The 13,812-nt window shown below is 38.5% G+C and overlaps 1 protein-coding gene across 1 annotated transcript in view; it reads left to right on the top strand.

The window, feature by feature from the left end:
* tnmd (tenomodulin) overlaps positions 1-13,812 on the top strand; it is a 64,267-nt gene that overhangs the window by 26,721 nt on the left and 23,734 nt on the right. The window contains exon 3 of the mRNA XM_042493480.1: positions 7,526-7,666. Within this exon, the coding sequence (XP_042349414.1) occupies positions 7,526-7,666 (141 nt within the window). The remainder of the gene's footprint in view (positions 1-7,525; positions 7,667-13,812) is intronic.

Below are 13,812 nucleotides of genomic sequence, written 5' to 3'. Positions count from 1 at the left end.
GAGAGCTGTCTATACACCTATAGACAGCTGTGGAGCTGCAGACCACTGTTTGAGACCCACGAACAACACGGGTTGACTTTTAGCAAGACAAAGCTGCATTTTCAGTGGTGACTGTGCAACCAAAAGCAGGTGTTTTTTAAGTGGCAACTTCCAAGGCAGAAAAATTAAGCCGGAAACTGCTCTTCATTGAACAGCCACTTGAGGCTGGCTCCAAAATTGAGTCAATCCCCACAGACCTCCATGTTAAAAAGCCCAACATTACAGCAGAAATAAATATGTTCACAGCCTGGTAACAAACAGTTTTGGTCTCTGTAACGAATTTCAGCATTAATGACAACTGAACAGGGGTGAATTTTTATATAACTTTACATCTTTTTTAGGGCCCAAAGTTTCGCATATTTAAGGGCGGAGCCACTTGGTTGAAAGTCTGCTGTGAGCTACAAGTCACTGCAGTCTGTCAGTCAAACCATGCTCACTCCTCCAACCTCTTGTAAAAGTTAGGTCACTTCTGTCTCCAAAAAACAATATTGTGATGGTCAAAGTAGCAAAATCAAGGCTTCAAAACAGCAGTACATCGACCAAAGGGTGTCATCACAGTAGCTACATCCATAAAGTCTATTGTGTTTCTTTAAGCGAGCCACTGTTGCATTTCTAGCTGTGACTGTGGCAACAAAACCAGGTATTTTAGACCAAAACACAACCTTTCCTAACTATAAGAAAGTATTTGTTTGTGCCTAATCAAAACACTTTAACGACAATGCTGTTAAAATGTAAAGTTTCAACACATCTGCTACATATTAAAAAACAAATGATAATTTTGTGGTTTGCAGAAACACACAATAAGTTTTAATCTGGTGGCTGAGTTGGACTTCATAAATGTTATTATTAAACATTTTGTCATTCTGCAGATAAAAAACAACCTGGGCACCATTATAATTCTTACAAAACATATTTTCTGTTGCATGCATATTATTTATTTAGTAACATATTTTATTATTATCATATTTATTTACATTTGTATATATTGGGCTCAGTTAGGGCACTGCCAAACAACCTGCTGTGCTGTTTTGGTCTGAGGATTGTTTTGTCTATAAAATGTGCTTGATGATAAATATGAAATAAAATGTATCATACTTAGGGGTGGGCAATATGGACCTAAAATAATATCATGATATTTCAGGGTATTTTTGTGATAAAAATGTTCTTGAAGATATTACAAAAACACTGAAAAATATTTATATTTATTTCAAAAGAATCAACTTCAGTAAAATAAGTGTTATATATATTATATTTCAACACAGATTTTTTTAAAAAAAGGTTGCCGACAAATATTCAGTAAAAATTAAACAAAAATGATCTCTCATTTCTTTGGTTTGTCAACAACAGCAGCTCAGACTCTGTATAAAATATAAATAGAACAAAATAATCACAGTCAGTCACAAATTATACACTTATACACCTGCCACATACCTTGAAGAGTACCTATAATGTACATTTTGAAGTGGCAACTTTGTTTTTAGTGGTGCTTGTTGCCACTCATAATGGTATGATGTCATTATGTCAATAAGTCAAAATATTGCCGTCATAATGATAATAATTTTTCAAATCCTATTAAAAATTATACCAGTATTGTCTTGAACGATATGATCTGGCACACCCCTAATCATACAGTACATGAATATGGTGTAAGATGTGCGTTTTTTGCTTGTCAGACAGAATTTGAAGCCACAAGTCTCTTTGTGTTTTAAAACCAGCGAGCACTTTAAAGAGACTAAAACCAAAAGGACACAATGTTCGCCAGTGTGACTGTCTAGGCTGCTGCCCACCTCGATCTATCACACGGCTGCCTATGGCTCCCAGGAGGCCCGTGCACTGTGCAGCCCCCACGCCACAATCCAACCCCCCACACCTTCCACCCTCCCACCCATCCGCCTCCACCGCCATCACCACCCCGCTGTGAGTGACAGGCATCCAGTTCCGCCTGACTGGAGCCTCTATCTCCTAACCCTCAAGGACAACTAAGAGGACGTATTGCCATCAAGTCATCTCTCTCATTCCCACGGCCGCTGCGCTCTCCATAGATGCACATACGCACACAGACACCCCTCACGCACACATGCACACAGCGCCGACTGTGACCCACTCACCTGTAACAACATCTACGTGACCTTTGCTTAATGTCCTTGGGTGCCATACCACAACCCGTTCGCACAAACAACCCTGGCTGCGCCTGCCGCTTCTCATTCACTCCCTTCTCTGCGAGTCTGTGTTTGAAACCGTCTAGGTGGAGGTTGTTAAGAACCACTTCAGACAGAAACCTTGAACAGAGGAAATAAATAAGGCATTGTCTGTGAAGGCTTCCGCACAGATCGCCTCACACTCCTGGGCTTGAATGTTTTTCTAGCTGTGGAGATCTGAATTCTTTATCTCTTACTGTACAACAGTCTGAGGCGCCGTGTGATGTGAGAAAGGACCAGCTGTTCCAGAGGGATATCGGACAAGGCAGTTTTTTAGATAAATAACAAGACTTGGTTCGCAGTAATGCGTCTTGGCAGTCAGTGTGCACTTCAGTACAATGCCAGGTTTTTTGCTGTGTAACCTTTATGTGTTCAAATACATTGTTCAGTTTTGTAAAATAACAATAACATCCAAAGACATCATTGTATTGTTGTTGCTGCTTTGCCGTCTCATAAACAGCAGTTATAAACAACTGCTCTTATTCCTGAGAGTTGTTTTTGCACTTCAGCGTGCTCTTAGAAGTTGCTGCGCTGGTGGGACAACAGGGAGAGGAGGCTGAACTTCAGATTAAAGTCTGTTGCTTATTGCCGCAGTAGGAAACTTCACATGCTGACAGGAAACCCTTTCGAATTTTGAGAATGTCAAATCCCAGAAATCATGAAATGTGATTTCAGAGAGCTGCACAGTCTTTCAAAGAATGGTCAGATTCATTAAGTAGGACAGTTTCTTCTAAAATTGTGTTTTTAGAAGACAAGCTAAAAGTAGAAATGTTATTCTTAAGGATGGTCTTTTAAAGAAAGTTGTGGAGTAAGTATAAAATTCATCCAGATCACTTAAAGGTCAAAGTTCATGTCTGAAGTCAAAGCCGCAACAATGAGTATTTTCATACCTGTAATGTAAAACAGACGAACCTCCAGATACTTATCAGCTGACTTTGCAGTTCCCCTCAGCTCTGTGGAGCATTTTAACATCTTTCAGCTTGATGTTTTGGTTTTTACAGCCTCCAACGTCTCTATTTTGGTTCACTCTGCTTCCATCAGCAAAATTTTTTAAAGCAGCAGGTAGTCTACCCGTGGGTCATTGATTCTTTTGTTGTTGAATCAGAAAAATGAGAGTTACAGTGATATTTTAAAACTGTAATTCCTATTTGAAAAAGTACCCCTCTATTGTTCATTTGATCTGCAAATCCTCAGCTCAGTGTTATCATGACTTGGGTATGGAAGTTTATACAGAAGTTAGCCCACTACAATGGTTGCAATGACAATGCAATGAAAATGGCCACCACTCAAAGCATCCTGCTATGTTGAGTTGAATGGAAATGTCGATTCTACTCATTTTATTTTTATGGACAGGCTATGGTGGAGTATGGTGGAGACAAAAAAAAGAAGATAAAAGGATTGTGAGTATTGTAATCACAATAATCAGCTGACTAAAAACCCAATTTTAAATGAATGTGTATCTATATCTGCCACATATGCCAAATCTCTGCTAGCAAATTTGCCATATCTTCAATGCAGAGATAATATGATGACGTGTTTATAATGTGTTGCAGAGCCTGAAAGAAGCAAAAAAAAAATGAATGTAATCAACAGTCCAAAATCTTGCTTACTGCAGCTTTAATATCACAGCAGTTCCCAAGATTTTCAAATTTATTTAAAGTCTTTGTGACCAAAGTCGTCATATAGTGGCCTTTGTTATAGAAAATGGAGGCTCTCATGTGTGCTGCCCTTTTATCTGCCTGTTCAGTGTCATATGGGAAGCTAATTAACTTTCAAACTTTTTTTCATAAAGGTTTTGCAGACAAGTAACAGTTTCTGTGAATTGCTATTTAGAGACAGAATAAGTAAATTGTGTGAAACAAGCTTTCTTTAAATCTCCCATTCCATATTTTCATCCAGAAACACCCGATGTACGTAAATAATGAAAGTCAGCACAAAAACAAATTATAACGATCATCGTCATTATAGCGGGGCAAAAATATTGTGATGTGTTCTAAAATCTTTCCCCTTATTGCTGCATAAATCACGCTGCAAGTTTCCCAATGTACTGAAGTACCTATAAGTATCAGAAGAGGCCATACAGAGGCTATTCATTTCTATTTTCAGAATGCCAATTATGGTGCACAGCAGCAGCTTTGGATATTGAACCAGTTGAAGTCAAACTGTTGTAATACATTATTATCTATTTCAACCCAGCGCAGTGGGGAGATTCTCACCGTTGGATTTTCATCAAAAGTGATAGCCTGCTGAAAATGTAATTCACTGTTTTAGTATAAATCAATAAGCCTCCAGAATCTATTCCCCCATTCCACCTTTATGTTAATATAAAAGAAATGCTCAAATAGAACTTTAATTCACCACACAGACTTTCAGACTGTTTAATAGCCCCAATTTTATCCATAACTGCTCAATTGACACTTAAATTTCAAGCCCATCTTAATTTGGCTTCTCCTGACGATTTTAAGTTCTACTTCTCTTTGGAGCCAAGGCTACTGTGACCCATGTTAATGGAGATTTATAGGCTAGTGCCATTCTAACAGTGATCCTCTATTAAGAATTATATGCCATTTGATCATTATTACTCTGTTCTCCCACCAGAGGAAAAAAAAAAAGTCATCGCCGCAGTGTATTCAAATGTGCTGGATACCGCGTGTAAGCAAGCAGACACATAACATGTTAAATACTGAACATGAGTGTACAGTGAAAGCTAATTTTGCGGCGGAGCGTCGGAGGACATTCTGATGTTTCTGATGAGGGATATAAATCCTGATGGACTCCCATCCGAGTGTATTCATTAATCATGCGTCTCATTGGCGAGGCTCTGATTTGCCACTGAGACAGATGAAGATGAACTCAGCAATATATTTCTCATCATAACACAACCCTCACATAAATATTAATAGCATATTTTCAGCTGGTGGGCATGAATCATTTTTCAGACAGGGAATTTTAAGAGCCATCCATGCATGTCCAAGAACAGTACATAAGCAAGCAGTTGTGATAAACAACACTGCTTCAAGGCAGCAGCGAAGAGACGGCTCTAACTGTACGAGGGATTCAAAAGGTCTTTATTGTACTTAGTTAAGAATCCTTCTATCAATACATTTTATTATTTAACTCAACAGTGTGTCAACACAGATATTTTAATTACACAAGTGTTTGGTATCACTGGTGTTGGTTTGTAAAAACAGATCTTAAGTTAAACGGTGAACATTATTTTTTAAAAATCCCAGATATACTGTAGCTGCTGTGATGTTTCAGATCCTGGATGTTGCTGGAGTAACTGCTGATAAAAGAAGTTGCAGGAAATATCCAGTCTTTGATACTTTAAAGCTGCTCTAATCAATATTTGAGATGACTATTTGTGCTGTTAAAGGGGTCCCTTGTAGTGACAAACCCAAAGATAATTCCAACAAGTCCTCCGACCAGTAATACGACCCACGAGAGCATTTCCTAAGTTAGTGCTCCTACTGATGGAGTACACAACAGCACCAACAGAAATTAATGTCTGTCTACTTCAAACAGACGCATGTAAGTGGCCTGTGGTGGCACAGGCAACCCCTGAAATCTGATTGGCCACCCAAGGTGCCACTCTGTTGTGATTGGTTATCTGTCCAGTCAGTTTGAACTGTTTGACAATTTGTGAATTTTCATTTATAGGTGCAGTTCAGTCTTTTAACCTGAGCGGCAGTAATGTTACAGAGTAGTGTCTAGCCTGCCAAAAAGCCACAGAAGAGGAAGAAGATCTGTTTTGATTTGGATTTTTTCAACAGTTTTGTGGTGTCACTCTGTTGAGTTGTGGTTGGTAGGTGTACTTAGCGTTAAACTAAACTATAATCAGGAATGCAAAACACTGCAACGTTAGTATTTCAAGTAGGTTCAGGTAGTGGAGAAAAAAATGGGGAATCAAAGCTATGTACAAAGCATTTGCCTGCAGCAGCGCTCGTACTTCACCCCTGCATACTTCAGTGCCCCACTGTTGCCACTTTAGGAAAAAAAAGTCTGGACACGCCACTGAAACATCAGTAAGCAGCACTCAAACATCAATCCAAATTATTTTGCACAGAGTTTGAAAGAGAGATTGAATAAGTGAGAAATATTTAAGCTTTCACTGGCCTTCATGATGCTTTCGACCATTTACCTGTTCTCCAGCCAGTCCGTGACATCCAATGTGACACACCAAAAAAAAAAAAAAAAAACCACCACACAGAAAAGCATACATGTCTGCTGCAGAGCCGTATACACAACTCTGGTCTACTGGCAATGGGAAAGCAGTCTACCACCTTTTTTTAAGCAAGGTTACTAGTTTTTCAGAAATCATGTGCACAGGTTCATTTTGATGGAAAAGACAAACCTAACTCAACATAAGACACGACTGTACCACAATGCACGCCCACCTCATTATGGGACATGCTCATTGCACATAACACCACACCCACTACACTGCAAGACATGAAGTCTTTACCACAGTAAACCTAATGTACACTACATACCTGGTACCAAACATCAACACACACAAGGTCACAAAAACCTGGTGAATACTGGATTAGTCAGGCAGCTAGTAACGCAACTTCATATCAATGAATCTTTGCTGCTGAATGAGTAAACAGGTAACTGTTTGCTAAAATGTTCTCTATAAAAAAAAAATCATAAAGTGATAGTATGTCAGTGTGTTTGCAACTTGTTGTGCTGACCTACTTTTTCTTTCATTATTCAGTCTGACATTGTGTTCATGTAAGTGGTTTTCCGTTTTATCAGAAGAAACTGACACATAAGTCCAGTGGTCCAGTTACTTTCAGTTTAGCTGCAGTAGTGTTTTTTTGGACCAATTTTTTTTAAAAAAAAAAAGGTCTGATTATAGGACTGTTATATCTGTAAATTGACTTGCATCAACCGGTAAAGATGCATAAATCTTGTGTACACTCTTTGCTATTTTTTCAGTCGATGGATGAAGCTATTTTTCCAAATCTAGCCAATGATGTCAAGAAAATGGCACCTCTTTTCAACAAAACTTTTATTGGCTTGTTCTGACAACTTGGGAAACAGCTGTCAATACCAAATTATCTGAATCACTGAAAATAATTCTGAGATATTGGCAACTATTTATAAGTCTGGAGAGGCTATTCTTAATGTTGACTGTCATTTTGGGTTGCCATTCTAAGAAATTGTCCTTCTCTTTTCTGCTTTTACTTTTCTTTAGTAGAAAATGATAGAGTCAATGATAGCCAATGTCACATTGATCTTATGGTCACAGCACAGCGGTGTAAGGTTTTTTTGTGCTTTTGCAGGTGTATGACCACCAGTTCAAAGCTGTGTTGGATGGCGTAGAGACAGACGGTTTGATGGAGATCGACCCGGGTCGCCGCATTGAAATCTTCAGAATGGGTAACGGAAGCGAGGAGGTACTTGAAGTGCACGACTTCAAAAATGTAAGTAGAAGGTTTGCCAAGGCCGTGTGAGCTATTCTTCTTTTGCTGAAAACTCGATGCTGTAATTGTGTCTACTCTTCAGCGGAGGGATTATGATTTTCACATCCTGCCCTTTTCAAAGAGGCGGTTGACAACATTTATCCTTTGTTGAAATCATATTTTCCTCTTCAGCAATATTTTCTCCTCTTTTGTCACTCTCCGTGAAAACAGGTGTGACAAACCTTTGAAACATCTGAGAAACTAAATAATGGAAATTATACTCAGTGAGGTGTACACAGGGATCAGGAGGACTACATTTTAAAAAAAAAACCTCCTTGAATCAGTAACTACCAGAGATTATGTGAGTGCGCGCACATTCTCACACACACACACACACACACACACACCGCAGCCCACAAACAAAAAGATTGTTTTCTTGCTAATTTATACAGTAACTTCTTCGCACTACACAGACAAACACCATTAAAAAGCCCATCTCTATTTGTTTCTCACACCTTTTTTTCAACTGCAATTTTGTCTCCAGCAGAACTCATTAACTTACATTTCATTCCTAAATCCTTCCTCGAGTGTGCAGGAGGTTATACATACTGTACCTCCGAGAAGGGAGCACGCTGTTTGACTGGTTAATGAATGCACTTATTCTCACGCCGTTATTTACTGTGATATGTTTCATTGCAAGGCTGAATGTTACAGGATGCAACTCATCACAAGTAAAAACCTACATTGAGTTGTTACTGTTTTTGTTACAATGGACTGTGTGAATTTCAAGTGGCTCTATATGATGGAAACCCAGCACAGTGCCGGAAAACTTTAACCTCTGCAATCAATCTCTATTTCTCTCTCTCTCTCCCTCACCAAGCACCAGTGTGTGTGTGTGTGTGTTTGTGTGTCCCACTTACACAAACATACGCATAAACACATGTGCCTGTTGCTTGTTCCACTTCCTGTTAGTGAAGCACAGCCCGAGAGGAGATTTGTGTGATTCAGTGCTCCACCAAGGAAGACTAAGAAACAAGCGAGTGAGCAGAGTAATTCAAACCTCATTGTGATTTTTTTTTAATGGGGGGAAGGAAATCCACAGAAAAACAATAGGTTATATTAAGTGGTAGCTTGTGTGGTGATGTTGAAATAGATTTTTTTAATACAAAAAAGGGGGATGCTGCGTGTTGTTACTCAGACCAAAGCCACCTCTAAAACAATCTCCGTCAAGCCTGAGGGCTGTGTGAGAGATGGAAAATGAGGGGATTATACCACCAGGACCATGGACCACCAAGCAAAATCTATTTGCTGTTGTTTCAGACCAAGACTACACTCATTTTCACAGGAAGGATGTAAAGAAATACTGGAGAAAGAGACATCCTGAGAGAGAGAATCACCGGGGTCATTTTTACGCTGAAATAAAATGATAATAAATATTCTTTGAAGAGTGAATTAAACAACGTGTAACTTACAGTAGCATTTTTAACAAGTAAATAACACCATGAAACAGCTGCCATTACTCTATGAAAACTAGCAGTAAGGTTTAGAAAAATATTATGGGTTTGGCTTTAAGAAGCACTTTTCTTACTAAGGTCACATCAAACAAGTTGGTGATGTCACACACATCACTAACTTGTGATTAGAAGAAGTCAGTGTTGATTTCCAGCCACAAACACCAGGCTCCTGGGTCAAATCCCACCAGCTCTCTTAAGTGCTTTCGTCTAATAAATAAACAAAATTAACTCATTTAAAAAGAAATATTCTTAAACCGATTTTCCTTGTTAAACTTTTCTCTCTTTCGCCAAACTACTACTAGCTAAAGTGTCTTGTTAACACATCATGAAAGCACTTCATTAAAACTTGACAGAAACAAAATTTAAAAAATCACCAAAATCATCTTGGTTACTCTTTCCATTATTCCTGTAATCACCAGCTCTGGTTTGATCGACATAAACCCTAATATCACCAAGTTAGATGTAGCTCTACCACTGTGGCCTCTGCCAGTGCTAGACAGCTGTTTACAGTCCTGTAACATTAACCTAACCACTAACTGTCACCATCCTTTTTTGGAACCCATTAACTCAATACAGCATCTCCATTCCGGTTTAATAGAAGGAGGAGCGTCTGTATTTTTGACGGTATTAAAAATCATACCCTCAGGAAATCTAAATACCCTGTTATACTTTAATACAGTGATAATTCCCAAGTCTAACTATAATACAGTCAGAAAACAGTAAGAGTTGAAGCTACAAAGACGCTGATACTTCAGATGAGGTTTGGTTTAGGTCATGGTTAGAAGAAACTGCTCTACCAAAAGTTTTATTTTTTCTACTGGAATAAGTTTATCACTGTAAGGTGCTGTATTTGTCATTGCTCTCAGTTTGCACACGAAGCGTGTTGTTTTCTGCTTAAGACTCAAGCACAAAATTCATGGAAGATGCCAAAGTTGCAAAGTTTCCTTCTCTACACATAGTGGCTTTAAACAAAAGAGTCCATGATTGTGTCTTTACAGAATAAAGAACTGGGCTTTGTTTACATGTAATTTTCTTTCTGATATTTTATGTATAATTTCCAACTTGTGAACTGTGTGTATGAGGAGTTCAGCCAGAGAACATAAGAACCCTCAACAACAGATGTCTTTGGTGCCCTCAAGCTAAATTCATAGCTAGACAGCCCTGAGCCCTCAGACTTTTTGTGAAAGAAGCACTGGCAGTTGTTTTTTTTTTACATTTCTATACTTGTACATATAGATTTATAGATTTAAATCCATGTTTATTCATACATGTTTGTGTTATATTATCAGGTGTTTCTAATATTATGTCCTTCATATGTGTAAACATCCATCCGATATCTGGATCAGTTTATCCTCAGCAGGATCACAGGTGTCTGGGGGCCTATTGTGTCTCACACTGGGCAAGAAGCAGGAACCATCACAGGGCTAATACTAATACAATAGACAAATAGGATAACACCGTCAATTACAACTACTGGCAGCTTTACAGTCGCAATTACCCTAATCTGTGTGTTCTTGGATTGTGGGAGGACACCGAAGGACCCAGAGCCTTCTCACTGTGCTGCACCACTGCTCCACCTTCAATGCAAATGGTGGACAAAACATTTTGCATCCAAGTGCTGCAAGTGTTTCAGGCAATTCCTCTTTTTTCTCTCCCACTTGCCACCAGGCCGACTAGATCAGTTGTTTGCTTCAACACAAACAAAACAGCCACCAGCCTCTCAGCACAGATATTGTCAGCGACACCAGACTGCTAGCTGCTTACCTTCAGATGAAGTCTTGCCTGAAGTTTGAACAACATCCTTAAATCACCACAGATGTTGAAAGAAACAGCTGGTGAAAGCAGCCAATCTGTAATAAGTAAAATTAATGTCAGACAGGCTCAGTGGATTTTGTTTACATTTTCATTCATTTCTGACTGTTTTCAAACTATGTTGCTCTCAAAATCTCTGCTGTGCAGCTGCTAACCGCACCTTGGTACCATACTGGCTGTACGCATATGACTTTTTAGCCATTTATTATTTCTATGTAATAAAAGAGAACCTGGCTGCACACATGATGGAGAACATCAGCCACAATGGTCATATATGACCATTGTAAGTGTATCAATAAATATATATACATACAAACACACACACATATATGCATATATATATACACACATATGTTATTAACAGAGTCAAATAACAGTTTACAAAGTTACACAGCGTAGAAGACTTTAACATTGGCAGACAAATAACAACAAATAAGTATGAAAACACAAGTGAAGGAAAACAACTATCTAAACAATCACAGTCAAAATGTAGTCACCCAGTTATCACACAGTACTGTATATGTGTTTCTTTAAATCCTCTCACTGTACATGAAATACTGTTTTGTAGGTGTGTGCTTCTGTCTCAGTGTTGTCTCCCTTTCAGATCTTCGTTAGCCATAAGGATGTGTTGGTCAGAGGCTGACCTTTTTCTTCAACTACACTGCATCCTTTTCTCAGAGAAAATAATACGGAAGCAACAAAAATCCCCTCCAGCATTTCATCCGGCCAAAAAAATAGTATTTTGGAAAATCCATGACTGCAGGAGAACTACTGATGTTGATGTTGAGGATAACCTGCTGTCATATTACATCCTGTTTACACGTTGTTGCTCCACTGTGATGTCCAGATACTTTGGGAAGCACTATTACCAACATGCAGTAATTAAATAATGATTTATGAATTTATAATAAGATTCATAATGGTAGAAACACACAAGCATGCTGATACTGCTCTACATTTGTTGTAGTTTTATGTTTTAATAATATATGTAGAAAGCACAAAGACTTTGTGAGATGGATATTTAAAGATCCCATGTTATGCTCATTTTCAGGTTCATACTTGTATTTTGGGTTTCTACTAGAGCATGTTTGCATGCTTTATTGTTTAAAAACACATTATTTTTTTCCAACTGTCTGCCTGAATATACCTTCATTCACCCTCTCTCTACCATCGTTGTGTTGAGCCCCCTCCAAAAAAAGTCCAGTCTGCTCTAATTGGTTGGCAGCTTGGATCCATGTTTGCTTTCTGTCAGCCAATGTTATTCACATACATTGCAAAATATTCAAAAAAGGAAATAGTGTGTCCCTGAGATGATGTATTTTTGTAGGCCGACGTGCCGTTGCCCCGGTTCCCTTGTAAAAAAGCCAATGGGATTTTCACATTAGATTTTGGATCAATGCAGAAAATAAGCTCTGTGGTTAACAATAGTTTATTATACTTGCACGTTTTGTTTAGCAAGACAATCAACACAAATGAAATATTCTTTCAGGAATTTTGAAGCCTAGATGTAATCGCCAGAAGTAACACACAAACATTAGGCTATAAATGAACGACAACATGTCACATGACATTGCAACCATAACAAGCTGTGTTCGGTGCGGTTAGTTGTCTCATCTAGCCACTTTTCAACAACCTCCTAAACATAAACATTATGCTTTTGTGCTCGTAGATAAAAAAATGTGAAGGTCTCTTAAGCTTGTGTTAACCACAAACCTTATTTAAGGCATTTTACCAAAAACTCATTCAAAACATCCCATTGACTATGAGATGAGGGAACTGTCAGTGCTGGAAATCCTAACTTATTTCCAGGTTTTAGGACTCATTCCTGAAGCTCTCTATTGAACAGAACCCATTTAAAATGTTTATGTTTCAAGTGTGAAACAGTCTATATAGTATAGTTGTGACATCACAACTTCATAGAAATCCTGACAGCTCATTCAAAGGCACAGTTTCTAAATAAAACTGTGTGCATTTCTCTGTTGAAGTGTTTTGATACTTTCATATAACATGTATACCTGCTTTATATTTAAAAAAAAAAAAAAAAGACATGGAAAGCTGGCTTTTTACAATATGGGACCTTTAAAGAGTAAGAAATGTCCCTTCAGTACATAAAATGATGTTGATAATATCAAGACATCAACCAACTAATACCTGCTGACATGGCTGTGCTTCTCTATTCACAGCAGCTAAATGATGCATGCAGTTACATGTTCTCTATGAATGAGCATCATACACAGGGAAGCTCTGAGTGGATATTTTATTATTGTGTGTTTAAATGACATCGCTTTTCCATCCCTCATCCCTGTGTTAATGTGTCTGTCATCATTTTCTGATTGACCAACCCCAGTAATCACCGTATCTCATCACGGCATTGCCCTGTCCTCTTCTGCCGCAGCTCGCCAATACACAAGACCCAAATTAAACAGAGACTCATCACAATAAAGCCTGGCATAAACATTATGCTTTTGTGCTTGGGACCATTATTGCCCCATCCTTTTTCCCGCATGGGCAAAATTACACGTGGTTCATTATGACAGCCATCACTTTGTATCATGTCATGTTTGGCTGGTATCTGGTTTTCAGAGTGACAGCGCCACAGAAAATGTGGGAAAAAAAGCCCCCGCATGGTCAAGTTAACCGATTCAAAGGAGATGTCATTGCAATCACCGTGTTACTGTAATTAAATTTAGATTGAATCAAGTCCATTTCCATGGTGCCGCTCATACAATTTTCAGTTGATACAATTCTAAAGCAGCCGTGGCAGATGTAGATCCTGCCGTCTGTTCTAATACAGTGTGCTGAATGAGCAGCTCGAGTCTGCAGAAAATAAATTGGATACAA

Source organism: Plectropomus leopardus, chromosome 9, assembly GCF_008729295.1.
Source record: "Plectropomus leopardus isolate mb chromosome 9, YSFRI_Pleo_2.0, whole genome shotgun sequence".
Classification (NCBI taxonomy): Eukaryota; Metazoa; Chordata; class Actinopteri; order Perciformes; family Serranidae; genus Plectropomus; species Plectropomus leopardus.
Note: the sequence above shows the minus strand (reverse complement) of the source record. Positions and strands in the feature narration are given on the sequence as shown.